General features: G+C 35.9%; 1 protein-coding gene across 2 annotated transcripts in view; it reads left to right on the top strand.

The window, feature by feature from the left end:
- Window positions 1–26,032, top strand: part of DIAPH3 (diaphanous related formin 3) — a 200,972-nt gene that overhangs the window by 14,532 nt on the left and 160,408 nt on the right. For both annotated transcript variants that reach the window (XM_009085265.4, XM_050975434.1), the window contains 7 exons: window positions 7,112–7,285; window positions 10,799–10,903; window positions 16,397–16,527; window positions 18,539–18,613; window positions 18,767–18,836; window positions 19,223–19,359; window positions 19,815–19,920. In XM_009085265.4, the coding sequence (XP_009083513.2) occupies window positions 7,112–7,285; window positions 10,799–10,903; window positions 16,397–16,527; window positions 18,539–18,613; window positions 18,767–18,836; window positions 19,223–19,359; window positions 19,815–19,920 (798 nt within the window). The remainder of the gene's footprint in view (window positions 1–7,111; window positions 7,286–10,798; window positions 10,904–16,396; window positions 16,528–18,538; window positions 18,614–18,766; window positions 18,837–19,222; window positions 19,360–19,814; window positions 19,921–26,032) is intronic.

The raw sequence follows: 26,032 nt of genomic DNA, 5'->3' as shown, positions 1-26,032 counted from the left end.
AAGTTCTCCAGATAATCAGGACTGCTGATAAATGTCTGAAAGTGGATTGGTGAGCTCTTTTACCAGCTCCCTCTTTATTCCCTGGTACATCCTATCCAGGCCCATAGACTTGTGGGTGTTTAACTGGCATAGCAGATCACTAGCCATTTCCTCCTGGATTATGGGGGCTTCACTTGGCTTACCATTCCTTAACTTTCATCTCTGGGAGTTGGGTTTCCTGAGCACAACTGGTTTTGGTATTAAAGACTGAGGTTAAGAAGGCATTAAATACTCAGCTGTTTTGTCATCCTTGGACACTACACTACTGTCTGCAAGCAGCAAGGGATGGAGACTCTCCATAGCTGTACTTTGCTAGCAATGTCTTCATTGAAACTTTTGTTGTCTAACAACAGAGACCAGGTTGCAATTTGGCTTTGACTCTTCTACTTTTTCTCCTTACGTAACCTTACAACACCCTTGTAGTCCTCCCAAGTTATCTGACCCTCCTTCCAGAAGTGATACACTTTTTTTTTTTTCCTTTTCTTCTTTTCTTTTTTTCTCCCCCCTGAGCCCTGAGTTTCAGCCTAAAGTTATATGTTTAACCAGGCTGGTCTTTTTTTTCACTAGGTTTTCTTATGGCATATGGGGACAACCTGCTTCTGTATCTTTAAAACTTTCCTTATTAAAGTATGTTCAGCTTTCCTGGACTTCTTTACACTTCAGAATTGATTCCTGAGGGATTTTGTCAGTCCATGTCCTAAAAAGGCCAAAATCTGCCTGCCAGAAGCCCAAAGGGGCAGTTCTGCTGATGCCCATCCTTACTTTATTCAGAATTGAGAACTTTATCAATTTTGTGCTCCCTGTGCCCAAAATGGCCACCATGCACACCATATCACCCACTAGTCCTTCTCTGTTCGCAAAGAACAGGTGTATTGGGACAGCTCCCTTGGTAGGCTGGGAGGAGATTCACCTGGCACCCCAAGCAAGGATCTACCGCCATTCTCTCTGTCTCTTAGGTCCCCTCCTGCCTGTTGGGGGTGAGGATCTTCCACTTCCTGAGATGCAATTTGCTGGCATGCCTGCCTCAGCATTGGCAGAGATAGAGAGAGACTAAGACTCAGAAAGGTTAACTAAACCTCCATATTAACAGAATTTTATTAAAAGGTATCTTATGTAGACAAAAAAGAAAAGCATACTAAAATTCCTTAGAGCATCAAATTATACTGATTTCATAGCAACTGCTTTAAAGATTAGAAAGGCTGTATAATTTTCAGTATATAGAGAAATAAGATTCAGAGGGAAATATTGTCTGCGCATTTAGGATGTGATTGTGCACAGGTCTAAATTCTATAAATTTAAGATTGGTAAAATAATCTCTGAGATTGAGTTTATTAGAAATAAGAAGTCATTTTATCAAAGGGATTCTTCTGTGTATCTTATGCAAGTCTTGCTCTTCCTAAAAACTCTACTGCTAGCAGTGGAATTTCTCACATACTAAGAAGTTAATCTTGTAGAGCAATTTGACTGTCAAAGAAAGGATATACTTTTTTAATCTTCTGGAGCTTCAAGGAGGAAAAATATGTTAAGAGGTCTTTGACTTAGAGTTATTGGAAGTAACTTCTTTGATCTTTTGAGAAGTATTTCTCCTGTTAAGTGGGTTGCTTTAAGTTCTGAAGATGCTGAAATAAGTTGTTGCAACCCAGTTCATCGTGTAGGTTCCCTATCCAGTAGGAATAATAATTATTTGAAGTGAAGACACAGGATTTGTTCCACTTTGTATTCTCCTTTTGTTCCTTCCTATGTTGTTAATGTTCCCTAAGCTTTTGTTGTCTGTCAGCATCAGGGTTTTACAGCAGACTTTCATGACTGAGCTGTTGGCTTCTGTGACTAAAATGACTGGCAAAGTGTCTGGGAGACTGAGTTATTCTGTAGTGCTTCAGCAGATTTTTCAGACGTGAAAATGTGTTTACTGAGTATATAAATAGCAGGCAGTCAAAAATGTGAACTTGTAAATAAAGGGTGGCAGTACTTTTTGTCCTACATATCTGTAAGGCAGCGTGAGAAGAACACCCGGAAAAAGAGCAAAAGCTGTAAGCAATACTCTTGGCTTTATGCTTTCACTTAGGAAAGGAATATTTTGTACCTGTATATATTTCATATCAGAACTCTGCTAAAAGACTGTGCTTAGTGATCACCATCAGTGTCTTAATGGCATATATATTTATATATATGGATATATATTTTTATATATATATATGTGAATGTGTGTGTCTCTTCATGAGAATACGAGTGAAAGAAAGAAAGTTGGTCAGTACTTCTTGTAACATATTTTAGGTTAAACCATAATAATTCTATAATGCTCTGTCTTCATAATGAGGTATCAGAAGTTGTATCCTCAGAAAGACAACCTCTGGGGAAGATACCTGTGTCAGGGGCTGAAGACGGGTCTAATGCCTGACGTATTTGGTCTGCGATTGAGCACATCAACAAGATAATGTAGAAGAAGGACTTATTGTTAGTTGGTAGAACTAACCTTCAGAAATGAAACTATGTATCAGTGGAATTCATCCTGTGAAAGGGGAATGATAAAGCTGTTGTTGGCATGGAGGTGTGATCATGGGCCTTTGTGACCTCATCTCATGCACTGGCCCCATGTGAGATGATATTGAAACTGGCCACTTCTGAGGGGGAGTTATAAGGGTGGAGGAGAGAGGATGACATGATGCACACTGTTTTCATCAGGGGACACCCTGAAGGTGCACAGCCCTCCTGTCCCTCCCACTCAGGAGCTGTGCCCTATCTCCTGCTTGGCAGCTTCTCCAACATCCAGGGGTTGGTATGTATTTATTGCTAACACAACTAATAAAATTGACTTGCTTTGCTATTCAGACTGCATCTTGAGTTTTTTGTGCACAGGCATTCTCCTGAATCCGTAAGAATACCTTCCTGCATCCTTCTTCCCTCCCCCTTTCATTCCTTTTCCTCCAGACCAATTATAGTAGCCTTTGAGAATTTTAAAGATTTTTAATGACCTTTGAGTGCCCTTGAAACCAACCCGATCCTTTTTCTTGGAGCCAGCATGTTATTGCATATGGTTCAGGTCTTGTTTAAGATCAGACTCTTAATTAAGAATATCACCCAGACATTTGCCCAAAAGCTGGATAGTTTGGAGTGGAGGAGTGTGTGGGACTGTATGGGCCAGTGTCTAGGGCAGGGTCTGCATTTGCACTTTACCCCTAGCAAGTGCATAATCCAGAAAAACTAGTAAAAGTTTTGGCCTTGGGAAAGGTGTTCTGTCACCCTGGCAACCCAGGATGATACAAACCCCTGCAATGTGTTGGGGCCTGGTCCAGGCCCACTGAGCCATGCCCAGCACTGCCCAGTGCCCTCTGGAGGGAAAAAGGTCTCTGAATCTGACAGTGAGACACCAGGCTCTGCTGCTGTTCTAGTCACCGTGACAGACACTGTGGTTAGCTCAAGCCTGATGACAAACAGTGCCATTGAAGCAGAGAAACAACATGTGCTGGTGTCACTTGCCCCTGTACACAAGCAGAAGAGATGTATATGAAAGTAACCCTTCAAAAAAGGTTTAGCAAAAGCAGTCAAGGAGAACAAGGAGGTTGGAGAGGGTGGAGAGGATGAAGAAGCAGGGCCATCACAAGGGCCATTTTCAGTGCCGTTACTAAGGCCGTCACTTACAGTGATAATGAATGGGATTTTTTACATGAATGTGCTGGATTTCAATTTTAAGGAATTTCTTAATATAGGAATAGGTGATGTGATGTGTTAATTAAGGGAGAGATGAGGGAGGCAGGGTGGCAGTGAAGTAACACCTTTCATTCCTGTATGCATAGCAGCTCTGTTAGTAGGTGATGTCTTGATAAGCTGTAGTGCCAAAAATAATAAATAAAGCAGTAAATAATCCATTGATTCCTGCATTATCAAATGTGCAAATTCAATATATGCTATTTTCTTATGGAGAATGGTATAAGAAGTTATCACTAAGGTCAAAACCAGAGCAAAAAAAAATTACTTTCTAGGGACCTGATTAGAAAGTGTGATGAGTCAGAAAGTTTGTATTGTGGATCTCTGTATAACTTTGACTTTTCAGGGCCATGGTGTGGGCATAAAATCACTTTCTTATTTCATGGGCTCTCAGTGGAATAATAGTCACCCTATGAAATAAGCCAATAAAGCCTTGCCATTCATCCTTGATGATTGATTGATTTTGGCTCTTACAGATATTTTTCTTAGTGTCCTAGAGAACTGTTCCTGTATGCATCTGTATGTATCCATTGATAAAATAAATACCAAAAAATAGAAAAGATGCAAGGTCAAACCTGCTTTAAGCTCTAGTGAAACTGTATCAAAGCTAAGCTTAGCTATAGCCTGTTGGTTAGCCTGATTTAAAATGTTTTGGTGTAACATGGAAGATTATTGAACTTTTTTTTGCCGTTTCCTCTTCTATGCACTTGGATCACCAGCAGCATCAGTGGTAGATTTCATTACACCCAAGCAATGAAATTTCTATTCTTTCTGTATAGTACTTTCTGTGGACCATGAAATTATTTGCCTGTGTGGAATACTGAATAACTTTTCTGAAGCACTATCAATGTATAATTCAAAAGGGAAGTATATGTAGAATATCCACACTCTGCTGCTGTGCAAATCTTGTTGTCAATTCCCATTTATTAATGTATGGGAATCTTCTTTTTAGACTGCATTGTTTTAAATATTTAAAGTAATCAGTTTGACATATGGTTAAATGTGTTTATAATCCTATTATCTCAATTTGTCTTAAATGTTCTGTCGGATCAAATATATTTCAAGATGTGCTTTCCTCCTCTAGGATGATTTGGTGAATATGAGGTAAATGAATGTTACAGTGTAATGTATAATGATGCAAAACATTTACTATATATTCAAGAGAAGCTTAAAACCAAAACATAAACTAAAAATGGGAACAAGTGAAATATCTCTTTTCAAGGAGGAATAGGCCCTCCCTAAATAAGGGCTATCTGTTTCTAGAGACCTCTGAGACTGCATGCAGTTCTGTCTGGCCAGAACTTCTGTGGCTCCTGCTGTGTGGAGCAGGAGAAGGAAGAGGAGACACTTGGGCAGCACAGACTGTAAAGAAAGAATTGAGATCTTTCAGGAGATACTGGAAAAGGAATTTAGGGCACAGCTGTCTTAAACCTAAATTGGCCTCTGTTCACTGATTCATGGGCTGAAATCCATTATTTCAGCCAAAGTGTCTTCCCTCTACACCTGTTTCAAGTCTGTATGAGAACCATCTGCAAATACAATGGCTTGTGTCTTAGGGTACGCACTCTATAGTGAAGATATGGGGGCATGGAGAAGCTACTGGCTAATTCATTTTTTAGAGCAGGCACACTGCCTTTCATCAGTACTCTGTGAAAGACATTGCTTGAAAAGAAAAGTCTCATATAATAGGATTTTTTTACAATTCCAGTCTAGTCACTTCAGTTTGAAGTCTGGCTTCATCTCCCCATGCTTACCACAGACTTCTGATTTTAAAAGCAGGAAAGGAAATTGCTTTCCAGTCAAGATGTAAGATGGTTTTTGCTACTGAGGACTACTACTTCACTTCCAGTGATGTTAGCCTCCCTTTTGCTTTTGTTGCATTCTTTGTCTTCCTGGGTCTTGCCTATATAATTATTCCTGTAGAGTATGCTTTTTCTCAATGCCTGCTGGCTTGATGTGACACAGAAGGGCCTTATCCATGCTGAGCTCTTTTATGTTTATGCTATATTAATTTTCTACTTTTGCATGTTCTACAACCATCTGTGAGTAGCTTACAATCTATTTCTATGTTCCAAAAACTGTTTCTTTTCAATTTTGAACTGGAAGAATTAAAGTCTTTATATTTTTCCTCTCAACCTCTCTTCATGGATGTCTGATAGTCAATTCTTGCTCTGACTAGAGGGGAACACTTGTACCCAATTTTTGCTACTGATTTTCTTTGCTCTCGCTGATCTTAATTCCACAGATGCTATAATAATTTTGTCATTTAGTTTGGTAACTGATGTACTTGTCTCAAGATACTTATCTTAAAGATATATTGAAGCCTCAGAATATTTTTGCATAGCATTCCAAGACAGAAGTCTGTTGGTGTGGTTGAAATCTTGTCAAAAATCTCTTATGCGTCGAATGTTTGCATAACTTTCTTTTGTGTTGACAAGTGTGATGTTGCTGTTAGTATCTGTTCAAAAGGGTGTTACAAAGATGAAGATGTAGCACATCTCATTAGGTATCTGCTGCTTTTGCCTTCAGTTGGTCCTTGCCCATGTACCTTAAAAGACACAAGCTCTGGCATGGAAAATGTGTAAAGTTTTACTTAGTAACTCTTGATCAAAAAGTTGGTAAATATCTAATCAGTTAAAAATCCCACTACCCAAACCACTTTTCCAAAGAAGGTTTTTGGCTCTTGGAAGGGTTAAAAAAGCCAGAGTGATTGATGTGTGCTGGGGATTAGTCATAAGGATCATTCATGAAATAATAAACGTACTCTACATAGCTTTAATAGAGGAGTCAATGCTTCTCCTAAATGAGTTTCTAAAGAATTGGAACAAAGGCAAAAAATTTTATATTACATGATGCAAAAAGAAATAGAAATATAAAGAAAATAAATAGAACTGTGTCTTAGTTTTGCTAACTTGTCTTTGAATAAAAAATCTTTTCTTTGCATGTCTGTATATTCTGTAGCCACGTTAGGAGTGCAGCTGTTTCTGGGTGACTAAAACCACCTTAAAACCATGCTTTTGGTAAATAAGCCTGCTTTCTCATATTCTACATGTAACGCTTGGAAAGAATTCTTCTTAAATTGGTTTTGTAGATATCTATTCCTCCAAACTTTCTGTAAAATTCTGATGTTCTGCATGATTTCTTTCTAATCTAATGGGATTCTGGTCTGTTAACTCCAGTGCTAGGCAACTGACCGTCATATGTATCTTTAAGAGAAGCCTTTAGAATAAGGCAGTTAAATAACAGGTAAACTACCACAGAAAAATAAGGTTGTTCAACTTCCAAGAACACCCATGTTAATTAGGGTTACACAGAATGGAAGCAGTATGTGATATGTTACACCTTTTGGGTTTTTTTTTTTTTTCAGTTGGATAGATTTGCCAGTATAAGAATTCCAAGAAGTAAAAAAGAAAGACCTCCTCTGCCATATATGAAGCAGTCATATTCTGCGGACTGGTCATCCACACCTATGGACCTGGAAGGTTTTGCTACAAAACCACTGTCAGAAAGAGAAATCATAGCACTGTTTGAAAAAATGATGGTAAGAGTCTTACACTTTCTTTTACTTAAAGAATGACAACATGGCTAAGTGATAGGTGGAACAGGTATTCTTCTGTGCATGTGTTCTAATCTTTACTGAATTATTAATACAAATGTTGTTGTGAGTTGTAATTGTGTATTTATTAGGGTGTTTCTCAGGAAATAAAGTATTGGAATTATTTTTGCAAATTTTTGGTCCAAGTATATTTAAAAAAGAAATTAGAAGTGAGATTATGCAACACATTTTGAGGAGGAACAAGAAATGGGGGAACTTTCTTCCTTTTAAGATGATCTGAAACTGTTTCAGAGAGATTTTATGCCTTCAAATGTCACAGCCACATTTAGTTCTCAATTTATGTGCCATGTCACTCTTGCACAAAAAGAGAGAATTGCCTCCAAAGTAGCATTTGTCTGCAAATTTGCTTCTTTCCTTAGTTGTCATTGTTAGTGCACTACAATAGAGCAGTCACAAAGATCATGTGGCATTGGTAGCATCTCAGTAGGTTGAGCTTTTTGTCGTGATGATGACATTTTGGGCAATTGAAAACTAAACACAGAATGGCCATGAGAAAAGAGTGACTGAAATCTGAAGAGCACAAGAGAACACTAACAAGGAGAATGATGCCTAGATTATTATTTCTTTCTCTGCCTCACAGCAAGTAACAAGTAACTCTTGAAGTACAAAGGGACTACCCGGGACTGGCATGTGGAGAAAATGTGATGTGCAGTGGGAGAAGTACTTTTGTGCAATTTGTACTTCCTAGTACTCAGTGATGATAGTTTAGTTTTGAAGAAGCTTTTGTAGAACTCTTGAGAACTATAACTGAAGCATAACATTCAGGGTTTTCATTGTTAAGCTGATGAGGGAAAAGAATAATTAATTAACTGTTACCAATTTTGTATTTGTCCTTGTTGCCAAATGGTGCATTTTTCTTTGATGTCTTGCTTCTCTTAAAAGTTTCACTGTAACTGATAATTTCTCAGAAAATTGAAGAGTTCTTTTTAATAAAACTTGAAGGTGTGCATCCTTCCACACACCCCTTGCATTTAGATTGTATTTCTCTACCATCCTACAGACATTCTGGTATAAGGGTAGTCTGTGGTGTTGTACTGTGCCATAAATAAATATTCAATAAATCCTCAGAAACCTGCTACTGCATGTCTGGATAAATATAGATGCCTATGTCCATGGATGCTTAAATAATTAATTCCAATTTTAAAACTACTTTGCAAAATATGTTAAAGTACTGATGACATCTGGATAATTTGAATGCTTTCCTAGTTACATTGAATAACAAAGCACTTAAACTTGTATTAAGCTATTTTATCAGTGTTGTTTTATCTATAACATGCACTACAGAAAGGATTTTTCAGATTATCCACATTTGAATGGGCTGGAATAAAGCTAGTTTAGTCACAGTAGATTACATAGCTAATTATATATTGTAGCCTCTAGTTTGCTGTTCTGATCAAATTAAGTGATTTGGATGGGTGGATTGGTGAACAATTTGAACAATTTGTTGTAGCTAAGCTTTTAGAACTAATTTTGTATGGAAAAAAATAGTCAATGTGTTAGTACTGAAGGGAGAAGTTTTTCAATTCTTAGGGTTTACTGAATGTCTTACCTTGTACTTGGGGTTTTCCTGGATGCATATGGCTTCCTTCTCCCACTATTTTATGCAGTGGCGTCTTGTGTGGTTTTCATGGCAAAAATTACAAAAGAGCTCATAAAACCAGATAATAAAACCACATAATAAAGATAATAATTGTCATTTGCCTCCTTTAATTTTTGTAAGTGCTATTAGGAAAATACCCATGTGAAATGATGTATTCTTCTTTTCCAAAGAGTTATTGCTTGCCTGTGGAATATATTTTAATTATTTAAGAAATAAAGGATGAAGATGAATTATTTTATTAACTAAGCAATATCTGTTGTGCCCCTTGTATCACTCTAGTCTGTATAAATTAATTGTCTCAATGATTTTTCGTTTGTTAAAAACAAGAAAAAAGAAATTACTTTTTACTGCACACACAGAATATTTCTCACAAATTAACCTGCTGTGTATATCTGGGCTTATGGAATACTGTTTGTGTTGACAGGTTTCTTAATTCTTGGGGTTTTTTTTGTGTTTAGAAGTTAAATAATTTTTTTTAAGTTTAGAAGCTACTTTTCAGAAAACATGAAAGAGCAAGTCTGAAAGAAACTACTTTAAATAGAAGAATGAACTTTGCAATAGCTACATGATAATTTGAAAAGCTTTTTCTTTTTTTTAGTTCAAGTTCAAAATTAACCACATCCCAGCTGAAACCAGGACAGGGGTCAAGCATTTTCTGCAGTAACTTCTCAAAGCTTGGATTTATACAAAAGTGTAAATGTTTCTAGGAACTCTGCTTCATTCTCTTCTACTCAGCTTGAAAGCTACTGAAAGACAAGGAAACTTGTAGTACAAATTCTAAGGATTGTCTGTACTGTTTGTCTTTGATTTCTGACTAGGTGAAATAACTTTGTTATCAAGATGCTTATTCACTGATTTTGTACCATTGCTCCTGCCAAAGCTGATGAGGATTCACCTCATGAGTCTCAGCTGAAAATAACTGCAGTAATTCTTGCTAAGCTTGAGTAATGCACATAGTAAAGCACATGCTATATGCTGTATGTGCTTTATATGTGTGTGCCAAAATTTTTACTTGTTCCTGAAAACTTTTTTTTAAATTTTTTTTTCTATTTTCCCTTTTATTCATTATCTTATGCCATGATGAGAAATGCCATTTCTCACAGATGTGCAACTGATTACAATGATCAGAACATTTCTAGGCTGGAGCAGTAGAATTCCCTGTGTCAGAAATGCTAGTGACATTCAGAAGTGTCACTTGTGTGTTTTCAGTGTAGGTCTCTCTCTGCTCTTTTTGACCTCTGGATTTATGTTGGGGTGAATGAATTATGATGGGGTTTTGATAATGGTTGAATGTTTTGATTTAATCTTTAAGAATTTTGGCCTTGCTTATTGTAAAGGTGATTATTAATTTGTGACCTAGTTTCAGTGCAAACCACATTCTGCTGCCAAGATGAAGCATTTGAGAAGAGAGGAAGAGAATTATGGAATAAATTAAAAATGATAATTGAAATTAAAAATATGTAAAATACTGGTTTGAGTACATTTATAAATGTTTTGGGATGTATTAAATAATACTCTTCTATAGTTTGGTGGACACATGTGTGAAAATGTAGGTCTTTTCTAAGAGAGTGTACTAAAAATGGTTGTGATGCACTTGTTAATCCTAGTATAGTTGACTGTTTTTTTGATTTTTTTCAGTCTGAGTTCAGAGGGAATAAAGATAAGGATTTTTATGGTTTTGATTAAATCTCATGAAAAGTTGTTTGTATAACAGCTTTCAGTTGTATAAGTTTATATTTTTGTGTCTTTATTTATTTATTTCAGTCTCTTACATTAAAATCATTCTGTTGATGTATGGCATTTAAGACTGTTTTTTCTCTTTCCCTCTCCCATTCTAGGAGGATATGAATTTAAATGAAGACAAGAAGATGCCATTGAGAGAAAAGGATTTTGATACCAAAAAAGAAATGGTGATGCAGTATATCAGCACTGCTTCCAAGTCTGTAAGTAAATTACTAAAAGCTTACATTATTTCCCGTTGGTCAGAAAAAGTGATGCATGCTTGTTACATTCCTATGACTAACTTCTGTTTCTCATAGTGCTCTTTAAAAATGTTTGTGTCTGTCTTACTATTTTACAAGTTACAGTGGCAGAGAGTCGCTTGTACTTGAAACGTGTCTTCTATACAGAAACCAGCATTTCTTTTTGGTAAGGGTATGACTAAGAGTAGAGATGGAAAGATTCTGCAAAAACTTCTTGCAAAAGTTTGGTGTGAATCTTTTTCTTTTCTAGCATTGTTAAAAATAATTCCACTTATGAGCCTTTTTCATGCCTGTCTTAAAATAGAGTTTATGTTTGATGCTATGTAATAGCTGATAATGAAAGTGTTGTGCACAAAATCAATTATTGTCCATTTTTTACCTGTAATGATTGGTTGTTCTAAAACAGTGCAAGGAGTTGTATATAAAGGCCAAAGAAAGGATTCATTTGGCATAAGAAAAACTGCTTAGTTTTTGCAGAGTGGGAACTGACTCCTGTGCTAAATGCTGCATAGCTAATCCTGTCCTCAGATATTCTGATTGTTTTACAATTCATATGTTTGAATCTTCAACTCTCACTGCTGTATGTAACTACAGATATCAGTAAAAAAATGCCTGGATGTAATTATAACTAAATACTGAAAAATTGAAACATTAACTATAGTAATTTAAGTGAGATATTTGTCTTACTCTTGACTTCACATGATGTATTTTATTAGTGTTACGCCTTAGCACTTTTAGTAAGGCAGGTATGCCTAGTGCAGGGCCTAACTGCCTGGAGATTACTTTATTTAAGATGAGTTTATCAAAGGTACTAGTCTTGTCTATAGCTTAACGGGTCCTTAATACCAGAAGAATAGGTCTAGCTTGTTTTTCTTTTTTAGAGATATTGCATGGGAAATCAAGAAACTTCAGACCAGTAGATCTTAAAACATTCTTGAAATTTATCTACCTAAAAGAGTATGTGAGGGTTTATATATCATTGGCACCCCTAGCCTCTATATGTATTTTAAGACCTCAGTCATTTGATCTAAAAAGTAATGTGATAATAGAACATGACTGGCTGTGCAGATTTGCTGCATTCACATCTGTAGCTGAAATCATAGAATGCTGATGGTGGTGATGTTAAGGCTCTCTTTGTCAAGAAAAAGGTTTTCATGTCATAGCTTCTTGGCCACAGAGTATGTCTCATTGGTCCTTCTTTCTGTGTGCCCTTCACAATTTCCCTTTTTTCTTTGGATGTCGTCACACTTGTGTTTTGGCAATGGAGCTTCTTGCACTAGGCCCAGAGGAGCTATATAAGGTGCTTTGTTGAAGAGGACAGGTCTGTTTCCTCCCCCAGGGCAATGATTTATTTGCACACACTGTTGTCTTGTGTGTTTTCCTAAGGCCCCCAACAGCATTTTCTCTTTTCTGTTCCCTTCCTCTGCTGCTATACCATGTATTCTTCTTTCTATAGTGGGAGATGACTAAAGACCAATCTGTGCAGGGAAATTTGTCTTTCCTGAACTCTTTCTGCTGTTGTGTCTTTACTGGAAGTGACATTCACCTGTTGTGTATTGGGAGAGGCTGTTCCAGTGAGGCACAGATTCAGTACTTCGATCCAGTTGTGCTGAAGATGATTTCAGATTAGTGCTGGAGCTCTTGGGATGGGAAATTCCTTCCTTTGCCATTGAAAACTCTTTCTTCTGGGCATGCTCTTTCATTTCTCAAGTTAGTTGGACTGAATGCTTTCTGAGTATAGAGAGAATAGTGCGCTGCACCCCAAGAGTACTTGGCTAACTTTTGGTGTACCTTGACTTTGTGAAAGTGTTCTGCTTTTTTGGAACAGTTAAAATGCCACGTAGCTCCTGACTATTGTGTGCAACTAATCCTATCTTGGGTCTCTCCTTCTATAAGTGATACTCCAGTAACTTCTTTTGGTGGTTCGTACTTATTTTTATACTTTTTGAACTTTAAGGAGATGGGTGCTAAGATATTTCGCCTTGGGAAAGATATCCATACAAATGTTATGGAGAGTACTGGGCATGTTTCATTTAAAGCAATTATCATTTTAAGAACTATTAAAATGAAGAATAGAGACTGCGCCTCTAATGAATCAATGATAATGACACAGCCTCCGGTGATCAAAGTGGACTCTACTGTAATCAAAGCTTTATCATTGACCTCAGTATCAGGGTTTCTCTTTCTCAGAAGTGCACAACTCCTTTCCAATAATCACAAAGCACACCTCTTCGCATAGTAATACTTGCAGAAAAGAAAAGTTTTGAAAATAAAATTCCATGTCATGGGGTTAATAGTCAAGGAGAAATAAAGTATTGCTGTCACATTACTCAACCATAGGTTTTGCAGTTTTATATGTTCAAAACGCACAAACTGAGTTTTTAAAATGAATTTTCTTCCTCAGTGTTTTGTTTTTGTTGTTCACATTGTGTCCTTGTGATGTTTTAACTAGATTAATTAATGCTGACTTCATGCTGCATCTGCTCACAGACCAGTTGTTCTTCAGTTGAGCAATTAAGTTTCTAGAGGCACTGATGCCTCAAGATATTTCCTGTTTCTCAGTAAACTTGAACATTTTGAACTTAAGCAGCTTTTCTCATGCTGAAATACAGCTAATATAATCTATTTCACAATTGATACCAAATGCAGCTCTCATTTTATTTAAGCACCAGCAGATGTATCATATTCTTATTATGTTGCAGAACTTTGGCATAACTATGAATAAGTGGTACTTAGCACTGTGGCAGTTTGTTGTACAGACATTCACAGTTTACTGGTTGTTTTGCATAGGGTAATGCTCCAGTGGGGAACTGAGTCTGAAATGGGATGACTGGTTACTCTCTGGATGTTGATGTGAGTCTGCACTGTGTGTGGCACTGTTTTCAGATGGGTCACATGAGGCTGTCTGAAATGTCATTCTAGTGAATTCTTCTAGTCTGACTGGGCTCCTGTCCCATGTGACCTTTGCACTGCACATACTTCATTATATTAAATTCCTTCTGAAATATCTTCTAACCATCTTCACTGTATGTCCTGTCCATATGACATTTCCTTTGACTGCATCAAAGGAAAGAAATTTTACTGACAACTTACAAGTATTTTGGTTAAATCAGCAGTGTAAATTTTATAGCAGGAACTGCTGGGAGAAGTCGCTGGAAATGACAGATTCTCCACACAGGATATTAATCCTTATGCTTAGGCATACAAGTACTGCTTATCAAGTAGTTATGCACATCAGGAGCTGCCAGCAGATTTTCTGAGACTTCTTGAAATTTCCAACTCTCTTGTAACATTTAGTTAAATACTTTGTCATGAAGGCTGCTGGGCGTTTGGTCATTTTGTCTCTAGAAGGTCTGTTATCTTATCTATGCAGAGTCCAGCTGGAAAGATCCATGAAAGAAAACTCAAAATACTGACTTTCATTTTGTTTGTGGGAACCCTTATTGCTCCTGATTTTTTAAAATTTTCTCTGGGTTTCCTACACCTGTCTTCCAGATTCTCACCTCAGCCCTCATCCTTTGCTGTACATCTTATCTACTTTTTTTTGTGGAGCATAGTTACTGGAAGTTACCCTCATACTTAAGCAAGTAGGGATATCTATCAATTCAGAAGCATGTTTGCAATGACATTCCATGTATTATACATGATGTTTCAAAATATAACATGAGATGCTATGTTTTTGAGATGATTCTTGGCAGCAGGTGGTTTTTGGTTTGTTTGGTTGCGTTTTTGTTTGGTTTTGTTTGATTTGTTTGTTTTTTGTTTTTGTGGTTTTTTTTGTTTTGTTTCTCTTTGGTGTCTGGAGCATCTGTTATGAAGTCTGAGGAAATATAGTTGGAGTGGAGACTATTATAGCCTCCAAGGTTCTGTTGTCACAGAGTCATGGAATAGAATTAGACTGGAAGAGACCCTGGAGATAGTCACATCCAACTTCTTATCTATTCCAATTTTAATATCTCTGATAGGAGAGACAACACAGTGTGCCTGAGCAACCTGTTCCAGTGCTTTACCAGCCTCATGCTTAAGAAGACAGAGGGAGGAGGGGGGAAGTTTGTGTTCGACTTATGTTTAACCAATTTGCTGTATTTCTATTTGTTCTTGTCCTTTCACTGATAGGGCTCCCCTGAGCTTTCCCTTCTTGGGGCTAAACAATCTCTGTTCTACCAGCCTCTCCATGTACTACAGATTCTCCTGTAATTGTGTCCACAGCCCTTTCTGGACTCATTCCAATATGTACATCTCTCTCATGCTGGGCAGTCAGGAATTGGACAGAATTCTCCATATGTCTCATCACTGCTGAGCTGAGGGGAAGAGTCATCTCCTTCATTCAGCTGGTGATGCACTTACCTGTGGTCAGCTTGTCATACATCACAACCCCTATTTTCCTACAAGCCTACATTGCAGCTGGTAGCCTCAGCACACGTTGGTGCGTGGGTTCATTCCTCCTCAGGTTCAAGATTTACAGTTTTCTGTTGTGGAACTTCCTGAAATTCCTCTGCCTATTTTTCCTGTCTGTTGATGTCCCTCTGGATAGCAGGTCAGCAGCCTGGTCTGTTTGTATACGTTTACCAGCTTTTAACTTCATTTCTTTGCTAGAAACTATTTAATTATCTTCTGCTTCATAGAAGAAAAGATTACTTCTCAGTATTTCCTGAGGATCTGACAAAGGGAGAAAAAGTCACCTCTATGAAACTAGCTATAATGATATAATGAGACTACCTCACCATTTACATTGAATGATTTCAAGTTATTATTGCACTGCAAGTCTAATTCTCTTCAATTACTGACTTAAGCCACTAGTTAATCAAGAAGTATTTAGTAAGTCTCTTTGTGCAACATGACAGTTGTGCTTCTATTTTCAAAAAAAAAGGACTCTTGCAATGAATTAAGTCAAATCCAAGTTTATGCCTGCCTTTTTGTATTTAGATATGTTCTGTAGAAAATATATCTATCCTTCATGTGAAATGGATACTAGGTGGACTAGATTTTTTATTTTTTGACGTCTACAACAAAGTCTACTTCTGCAAGAGCAGAAGTTACTGCAGTAACATGCTTAGTGTTCTGGTATCCTGCTTCTTTGCTCTGTATGCTTATGTGAGTGCAGTCACCCTTCTGGACATGTGCCCTGTGATCTCTTCAGAGGAACTCTTTTCTTCTGTTGAATATTAAGTTGCTTACAATGCACAAACAGAATCCATTCAATACAAAAACTTTATTTCTCTGAGCATGTGTGATAAATTGGTACATTTTATGCCTGTTGTTTTTGTCTGCTGGTAATAAATTTATTCATAAAATGACCAAATTTAGTCAGTATTTGGCAAATAGTAGATAGGCATTAGTTATGGGCTTACAGGTCTACATTGTATATTTTTCAAGGAACAAAGCTTAACCGTAATAATGTCTTTAAGTTCTATATGCACCAAATAAAAAACAAGTGTATTTTCTGTGTTTCAGGGAAGTCTCAAGAACAGTAGGAAGATTTCTCCTCAAGAATTTATTCAGGATTTAAAATCTGGGTCAATGGATGAAAGACTAGTCACTTGCTTAGAATCTCTCCGTGTGTCCTTGACTAGTAATCCTGTCAGGTAACATCATTAGCACATGTTGAAGGATTAATCATATTCTAATTTCTTAATGGATTAAAATTAATGGATATGTAGAAGGTTTTCCAGTTATTGAGTATGTATGCATTAGTGAGTAATTTTAACTTCTTTCTGTTTCATTGATTATGTATCTTTTGTAGGTCTGGTATTTTTAGTAGAGTTGGCTGATCTATACAAGTTAATACTAAGAGAAGGTAGATTAAATGTGGAGCAGAAGCAGTTCCCTTTGTTTTCTAGTGCTAAGTAGTCAATTGTTTTTCATTTTAATTTTTGAAATACTTTCGAAGTCTTTGCTCTTCTAACTTATTTTTGTCAGGGTAATCAATAATGGGAGTTAGGCACCTTGGTGTAAGTTTGTTCACCAGAAAACATATATATTTCTAAATGTGTGCTGCTGCTTCTGTCCAGTGTGCTTTAGGCTTTCTTTCTTCCCTCCTTCTTCTGGTATTTTTTTCTGTACCTGTAGGGTTTATCTATACAGAAGAAAGCACAACCTTTGTTTACCTGTGCTTTATTGAAGGAAGGTTAACTCTTCAGTAACCATTGATAAGTCTTAATTTTGATTTGTTCCATGCAGCTGAATGCTAACTTTATTTCATTAATTTGTATTTTTTCCTATTCTATTCTATTTACATCCTTTTGTTTAGAGCTACCACTTAAGACAGTGGCTGTACACATGATTTGGGGAAACTGTTTAGGGTGTAGTTTAAAATAATGCAAATGAAATGTTGGGACATGATTAGAAAAGGTTGCATAACTTTCTTTTCTCTGTGTCTGGCTTGGCAGAGTCACTGATATGGGTCATCTCTATGGGTATTTGCTTCTTTCCTTCTATTATTATGTTTCTGAATTGGGTTGTCTTATTTAGAATATGTTATGGTTTATGTGGAAGAATAAATACATGCTTTAGAGTAGCCCGAGTTATTCTGACAAAGTGTTTTCAATTAGTCTTTTTTGTAAATTGTATTTTTAGTTCACAGAGAAAATCTAAATCAAGTGTTACTGAGTTGTTTGGTCCTTGGTACTTAGAAACAGGTATTGAAATCCATGGTTTACTGCAAAAAGCTGTGTTTTTTTCCCATCACTATAAAAAGTAAGCTTCTAAAAGAACAATCTTGATCACTAATCTTCAGGTAAATAATTTAGGTGTTTTGACCTCACAGTTGCCAGCACAGTTCATTAAAAGTGGTTCAAGTGATCTAGCTCTACATATTATTACAGATAGCTAGTTATCTGCAACTATTTCTTCCCCTTTTGTGTAATAGTTGCAACAGATTGAATTTCATTGAGAGGACATTTTTAATAAATGCATTAAAAATAGAGGCACTGATAACTTAGTATTTTGTCAGAAGGACAAAAAGCTGAGTGTTTTCTTTGGGTAGTGTAAGTAGTTTTTGTTGTCTTGTGGAAGCAGAGGTAAAGGCAGCAAGAATGCATCAGTACTTTAGTCGATTATCCCCAGCTGTTGGATGTGCAGCAAAATGGCTGCTCATAATTCTGCTAATACAAAATGTTCATATAAGTGAATCTTGTAGGATTATCTTTATGAGACATATAGGCCAGATCTGCCAATAATAGTTGCCAGTTTTTTGCCTAATCTGTTTCAGAATAAAACACCCGTCCAGGAATGAGAGAATCTATTTTCATAATGTATTTACTTTTAGAAGAAAAAAAAAATCTGGTTTTCTCTTCCTGTAATTGTTAGTGCTGCTGTCAGTGATACTTTTATTTGATAGCAAGGGGTTTTGAGCAATACTAAACAGGACCATGAGGCATCTGTCTCATGAAGAAACAACTGGCCAAGGGTTTAACCTCATCAAAAGATGCCTTTGGTAGTAGCTGAAATTTAAAATTTTTGTTGTGTTCTCTTGGAGATATTTTGGGTTTAACACCATCCAGTTATGCGTGCTTTTCTTTATGGTGACAGTTTTCTTTCACTGTGATTAGTCTTCAAAATGTCAAGTTTTTAAAATGTCTTTTTTCTTTCTCCTAGCTGGGTTGTAAACTTTGGCCGAGAAGGTCTGGGACTGCTGTTGGATGTTTTGGAACGATTGGTTGAGACAAAAAAGTAAGGATTTAATATAAAATTAACTTTTCTAAATATAAATAGAATATAAGTTATATATAATCTCTAATTATATCTATAAATATCTTAATATAAAGTTAGCTTTTCTTAGTATTTAAAGAGCATTTATTTACACTAAATTTTTGATTTACTCAGTCAGGACAGACTTGTGAAAAGAAGTCAGCATAAAGTTATACAGTGTTTGAGAGCCTTCATGAATAATAAGGTATGGGATTTTATTTATTCTAGAAATGAAATTACTACAGTTCAATTAGATAAAGTACCTGATGAGTATAAGTCTGTGCAATTTGGGGAAGTGGTGGGTTGGTTGGTTGTGGTTTGAAGTTCTTTCTATCTGCCAGAAGTCTGCCACTTTTTCTCTGAAATATTCAAAGACAATAATGTAAACTTTTGATGCTGTTAAATGCCCTTCTTACAGAATAAGTGACCTGTTTGGGACTTTTCTCTCAGGTTTTTTTTTTTTTTAATTATTTCACAGACTAAAATGTCATTTGCAATACTTACTTGAGGGGAACAAACCATTGGTGTCATTATTAGGTACTTGATGGTCATTTGGATTCCCTTCCTTACAAGTGTTCTTCTGTTGTTTAGTATGGGTTGGAAAGAATTTTGGGAGAAGAGAGGAGCCTTTTGTTGCTGGCCAAAGCAATCGATCCCAAGCAAACTAACATGATGACGGATATAGTTAAACTCTTATCTGCAATGTGCATTGTAGGAGAAGAAAACATGTAAGTACTGTATTTAAGCAAGAAATAGTAAGGTAATTTTACAATATCCCAAATTATAATTATATCCGAATGAAATTATAAAATTTTCAATTTAGGTTTGAAAGTAATATCTATATTATATTGTCAATTTTCAGCATACCTTTGTGAGGTGGTTTTTTTTTTTTTTGTGGCCATATCAGTGAGTTTTTCCCATCTGGATGTACTAGTTAGATGGAAATAGTTATGCAGCAATTCTTTTGCTTAATATTTATTAGCATACTTTTTTTAACCCTTGTGATCCAGTAAGTCATTCTTTGGTTACAAAAATCTCTAAAGGCAACAAGTATTGCTTAAACCTCCTAAATTTGTTTACAAGAAATTGAGGCAGGTGAATAATCTGGCAACATGGCTTTTAAGATAGCAAATAAGCAAGTTTAAATATCTCTTCTGAGTGAAGTTATTTTCTTTTCTCACAGCCTTGAAAAAATATTGGAAGCTGTAACAGCAGCAGCAGAGGAGAGGAATGTTGATAGATTCTCCCCTATTGTAGAAGGTCTTCAGGATAACTCAGTTCAGCTGCAAGTAAGTAATTTTTTTAATCACTGCAACAAGTGAAAATAAAATTACATGCTTTTCTGGACTGAACAAGTCATTACAATAAAAAGGAGTAGGGATACTGTTTCAAGTTGGAGTCAAATTGTGGAATATTGTTTATCATTTTGTCTTTTAAGGTGTGGCATGGGAAGATTCAGTCTGGAAACATGGGGTGTTGCAAGTCAATTTGTTGATTTTTCACTGAGATCTTAGCTTTGTGAGTCAAAAGACAGTATATATTTAAAATGAAGTTTAACTCGTGTTTGGATGCAAAAAGATAGTATCACTTCTGGAAATATTTGTTGAAATTGAATATTGATTATAGTAAAAAAGCAAGTTTTTAGGCAACTGTGTTTTATAATTAATGTTTTAAATCATTGGGAGGTCTGTCTCTCATGCTTCCTCTTTGATATCATGAAATTGCACTCAGAAGGTCTGACGATATTGTGCCTTGCTTATTTTCAATTTGCTTCAGTTGAATGTAGAGTTTACTGCAGAAAGGCACAAAGTATTAACTTTGTTTGAATGATCGTTTTAGATCATTGGTCTGAGAGTGTAGGTATGAACTCATTGATATTTATGTAATCAAGTTGAACTGAGAGCTGTTCATAATTTAAAATCTTTAAATTATAGTTAATATATTTATTTGCTTGCATGAGACATATTTCTACTTGCTTAAAACATATTTTGGCTTAAACTAGAAATCTTTATTCCTATTTCATGTCTGTTTCACTATTCTATTTTAAAGCTTCAAGCCTTCTCCAAGGTCTTGGGTCAAACACTGTATCCATCTCTATCTCTGAGCTTGTATGTTTGCGGCCTTGGTAGCTCTCTATGCTTGCATTTCTCACATAAATTCTTTGTTACTATTACAAAAATAGTAAAAGATTAAAGTTTGAAAGAAATGCTTGCATTACTCAGCTTTTATATTAAATAGTTCATGTCTGACAATAAAAGTTGCTGTTTTTTTCATTTGTCTCACAGAAAAGCTAACCATAAAGGAATATCTGCAGGTGGAGAATTGTTTGTAGCTCAATTTTGCCAGTACCAATGGAATTCTCTTTTGAAAAAATGTCCCTTCTTCCTTACCCCTTCTCTCTTCTAATCATAGACTGCTTTGCGTTGGAAGGCCCTTTAAAGGTCATGTGCTTCCAACCCTGCTACCAGGAGGGGGCTTCTTTTCACCAGACCATGTTGCTCAAGGCCTAGTTCAATTTCATCTTGAACACTTCCAGGGATGGGGCATCCAAAGTTTCCCTGGACTATCTATGAATTTTATGGAATTTCAAAAAAATTCTGAGATATCAGTTTTTCTCTGGGATATAAAAAAAAAAATTAAAATATTTTGATTTTAAAAAATATTAATGATTCATTCATCATTATTTGATTTATTGATTCAATACTTTGGATCACAGAAATTTGTTTTTCAATTCCAGGATGTTGTATCTGAGTTAAGAGAATTCAAGAGTCTAGAGCATATAAGGATTTGAGGACTACCAAGTTGAAATTAGGAGGATGTTGTTTTGAGTTTAATGCTGAATTTTCAGGGCTTGTGTATATTTAATGAAGGAAAAAAAACTACTGTAGATTTAATACAGAAAAAAAGTTACCATCTGTAACTTCCTTTTCTTTATAGTTGATAATGCATGTGAAACTCCCCTTAAAGCAGGCCATTACTCTAGTTGAGCTATCAGGCAAGTTAAGTTAGTCCTTTGTACCTCTTGTTTTACCCAAGATGGGTACCCACTGTTTGCAGGGGTGCTCAGCTCCATGAGCAAGATACTACTGGTGAGATAATCAAATCACTGCAGAAAACTTCAGCTGAGTTATCTATGCACTGGCAATTTTAACTTTTCTATTGCTACTCTTCAAATATTAAAAAAGTTTGTTTCCAGTAGTTATGCCTTCTATCAATGGGGCTATACTTCCAACTAGTATTTTGTTATCCTCTAATATAGAAGATAGAAGCATTGTTAAAAATGAGAATTTACTCTAAATGTTACCATTACAATACTTCTGCTAAAATACTTATGCTAAATATATCCATTTGGCTTTGCTGAAACTGTTAGCCTGAAGTTCCTGCAAATAGGTAATGCTTTGCCATTTAGTTTGCTATATCTTGTGTAGACATGGAGACTCATTAAAAGTTCTTTTCTGTTTATTTTTTTTAGTTAAACTTTCATTAAAGTATGTTCCTTCTGCTGAAAGGCTTTTTGATATTTACTTTTTCAGACTTCATAAATGGTTGCTAAATTTCTATTTTTTAAGACCAGAAAAATCAAGCCTCCTCATGTGAATCAGCTGTAAACTTTTCTAACAATGATATTGACCTGGTGGTTAATTTGACAGGATTTTAATGAGACAGAAGTTTACAGTTGTCAGTTACTTGGCATACTTGCCTTGATTGTCTCTTTGATGTATGTATGCTTGCTTTGTGGCAGTTCAATTTGACACTAACAACTGACCTTTTCAATTTTGAATTGACTTAACATTTCTGTTACTAGAAGACTGAATACATAAAAGGCCTCAGTAGGGTGATTTTTGTATTTTTAGTGAAAGCTCTGTCTATCTATTTTTTGCATTTGTTGAATGCAAAAGATGTTCTATCTTTCATAAAATCCAGATTTATGGAAGGCATACTTAATTGATTTTGGTTCAAGACAAGATTAGTAGTCCTATTCTAAAAATATAACTACAGCCAGGAGTAATATCAAGTTTCTGATTTTGTTAAAGTAAATGTAGTTTAACATCTTAAGCCTTAAACACAAAGGCAATTTGATGGCAATTGAAAAGTCTAATACTTTGCTTGTTCAAGTCATGGAGGCAGGAAATACAGCTCTTCTGACACAACCCATTTTGCTATGTAAGAAAGTTAAGAAAATAACAATAACAACAACAACAACAACAAGAACTTGTTTGTTGCCTACTTCTCATTCTTCTAGGAGAATCAGAATAGTGCTTATACTCTCTAACAATCAACTTTCAACACTGCTTCTCAAGCAGGTGGTTTAACTAACAGGAGAGTGCTATTCTTCCATGCAGATTTAGTTGCAGATGCCAGCTCCTTCTAATTTTCCAGTTAGGACTGAGAAGAGGAACAGTGGTGAAGCAAATGGTGCAGTTTTTCCTGGTTCAGTTCCTGAAAAATGAATACTGCTCATCCCTGTGGAAACATGCAGATTCATGGATATCCTAGGAGAAACGTTTTTGTGAGAAAGTAAAAGATCCTAGGTATTCATCAATAGCCTTATCCTCACAGTATTTTCAGTTGACAGGGAATTCCATTTAATCTTCTCATTTAATAATATGAGGATGTGAGATGGCCATGACATTTTGGTTTGCTGAATAACTTGATGATTCTTGGTTGCTCTGTGCTAATGAGGTCCTTTCCATAACTGCTTATGTAATAGGGTCAATCAGAACAAAGCTTACCTTACCTAAATGTCAAGACTGCACAAACTAATTTCAAATTATTGTGGTCTTGTGTGGTTTAAGTATTTTATGCTAACCCCTAAGTATTGAATTAGTTTCACTTGGAATATGATTTAAATGTTTGTGATCTTCTATCAGGTTCCTGCAATTGCCTTTATCTTTAGTCCTTTAAAAAGGTTTTAAACTTAGAAAAAAGATTTTGTGATCTAATTTACTCAAATCTAGATGTGTAAGCATTGTGCCTTGCTTAAGCTTGTTTTTCTTTCCTCTTGTATAACTTTTTCTCATTCTGCTTTTTGTAGGCTTATGTTTGGGGCTTTCACTATTACTTTGTATTCCTACACAAATAAATAGTTAGCTAATATTATCCAATGGATCTTTGCCTTGTTTGTTCCAGGAAGGCTAAATTGTATTCTTGTTCTGAGCTGCAATTTAATTCCCACTTGATCAAATTTGAATAGCAGTACATCTTACTGATGTAAGCTGTAAGATACTAGAATAGCAGTACATCTTACTGATGATTTTCTTGCTTTTTATCATTGTATCATGGCTCTGTTTGACTAACACACGTGCACATGTACTGTGTCAATTTGGCAGATTTAAAGAAAATAATCTTTTTTTTGATACAGTTACATCTGTAGATATCCTTTCATTGAAATTGCCCTGCTATCTCAAAGATAAAACTATAGTTTGCTCTTGATCAGGATTTTCATAGTAGTACTTTTTCAGTCTCTGACTCTTCACTGAAAGTTTAAATCATCTGTGATAAATGCTGTTTCCTTGCTCAACAGTCCATTCACATAGTGTTTTGCAGGAAAACATACTGTGTTTCAAACTGCTGTCATAGCAATGACAAAGATTCCAAATTGTATATAATCAAACAACATGGAGTTGAAATGTAAATGTAACCTTGTAGTACTGTACTTTGGTACTGACTCTGTGGTAGTGAAGTCTACAATCATTGAAATGCCTCACTGATGTTAACAGGAGAGCAGGTGTTGGTGGCAGCTGTCTGTGCACTGAATTACTGGTTTTGAATGGCTCAACTAATTGAATCCAGAAAATGCAATTGAATGAAAGATTTTGTACTCCAGAGAGATGAATTGGAGATGATATAACTTGTTTCAACTAAATAAGATCAAAATTAGGGGAAGGAAAAAATTTTCATCTTGGCTGTTCAAGGGGAGGACAAATACTCATAAAGTGGACCCATACCAAAACAAATTAAAAAAGCTTTAATAAGAAAGCCTATACTCAGGTAATAACACAATATATTCTTTAAGGTTTTATTGCAGTCAATTTAACTGGTTTGGTTGCTTGCATTTTAAATCACTTGTGGTGTCCAAATTCTTCTGTTGTGACCTTGTAACTTGTGCAGTTTGTGGGCCTAAAAAATACACCTGGTATTCAAAACCAAAGACCTAATTTTTAGTCTAAGTGATGTCTTAGTGGTCTAATAAGATTGCTCTTAGTAGTGCTAACACTTCTCCACCCCATCCCATGCCTATACATTTCTATGCTTCATTTATGGTCATTTTCTATCCACTAATTACAGAAATGTATGTAATGGTAAACTTTATGCCAGAAACTTGTACAAGGCTAAAAAAAATGTTCAACTAGTGGGGTGATAGTGATTCTGTTACTAGACAAATCCTATTGCAACTAAATAAGTCAAAACTGAGCTCCAGACTGGCAAGCTACGTCTTGATGAAGCCTGAGAGGTCTGGCAGCATGTGGTGTTAGCTTCATACAAAACCTGTAGCCCGTTACTAGCAAAAATAAGTGGGCTACAAGGCCATATGTCATGAACAAGACTGTAGAGGACTACAGACAAACATTCAATATCAGGAGCTTTTTCTGTGTTCAAAGTGCTTGGTTGTGCAGTAGAGCCTCTCATCTCTGTTGGTTGCTGTCAAGACAATTTTTGGAAGATTTTATGCAGTCTATTTTTGAAAAGTAGACTGGGCACCTTAGCTGTTTTCAAAATTTTTGGTATTGTAGTGTCAGTGTTTGGATGGAAGAAAATTATATTATTTGTATTTATCTTTTGGTTGTTGTAATTTCCTTTGCTGGGGTTACCTAGTGTATGTTCTATGTTACCTTGTGTAGAGTGATGCTCTGGCAGTAGCAAACATATTAGAGTAACTCTCAGGAAAAAGTACTTGCGCAGAAACAGGCTTGAAGAGTAATACAGAGGTTTTGTTGGAATTCGAAGAAAATAATTGGTAAGTTTACAAAGTCCTATTTTCCCACAAGTTTCTAAAATACTGTAGACATACATACAGAAGCAAATTGTATAAAATGAGGGCAATAACACATTTCAGGGAGGAGAAGTATCATAGGAATTTTTCTGACAGGCACTACAAAGATGAAAAATCCACTGTGACAGTTAAAGGCTCAAATTGTTATCTATTTAGCAGCTTTATAAGAAGAGAAGAATAACCAAGGGTTGTTTCTTATTTATAACTTCAAAGAAGCCCCAAATTGGGAAAATCTTTCTCCAGGAAACATACTTTCTGTAAGGCAAAACAGTCAATGTCGTGGTATTGTTATCTATATTCCTATTTAACTGAGTTCTTTTAAAGCTGAGTGCTGCTAATGTAATGCCAATACCTTTCTGAAAGAAAGCACACTGCAAGTATATACCTCTTTGATATGTGAGGTTATT

The sequence above is a fragment of the Serinus canaria genome, chromosome 1 (genome assembly GCF_022539315.1).
Source record: "Serinus canaria isolate serCan28SL12 chromosome 1, serCan2020, whole genome shotgun sequence".
Classification (NCBI taxonomy): Eukaryota; Metazoa; Chordata; class Aves; order Passeriformes; family Fringillidae; genus Serinus; species Serinus canaria.
The sequence above is the reverse complement of the archived record's forward strand: the minus strand, read 5'-3'. Positions and strand labels throughout refer to the sequence as shown.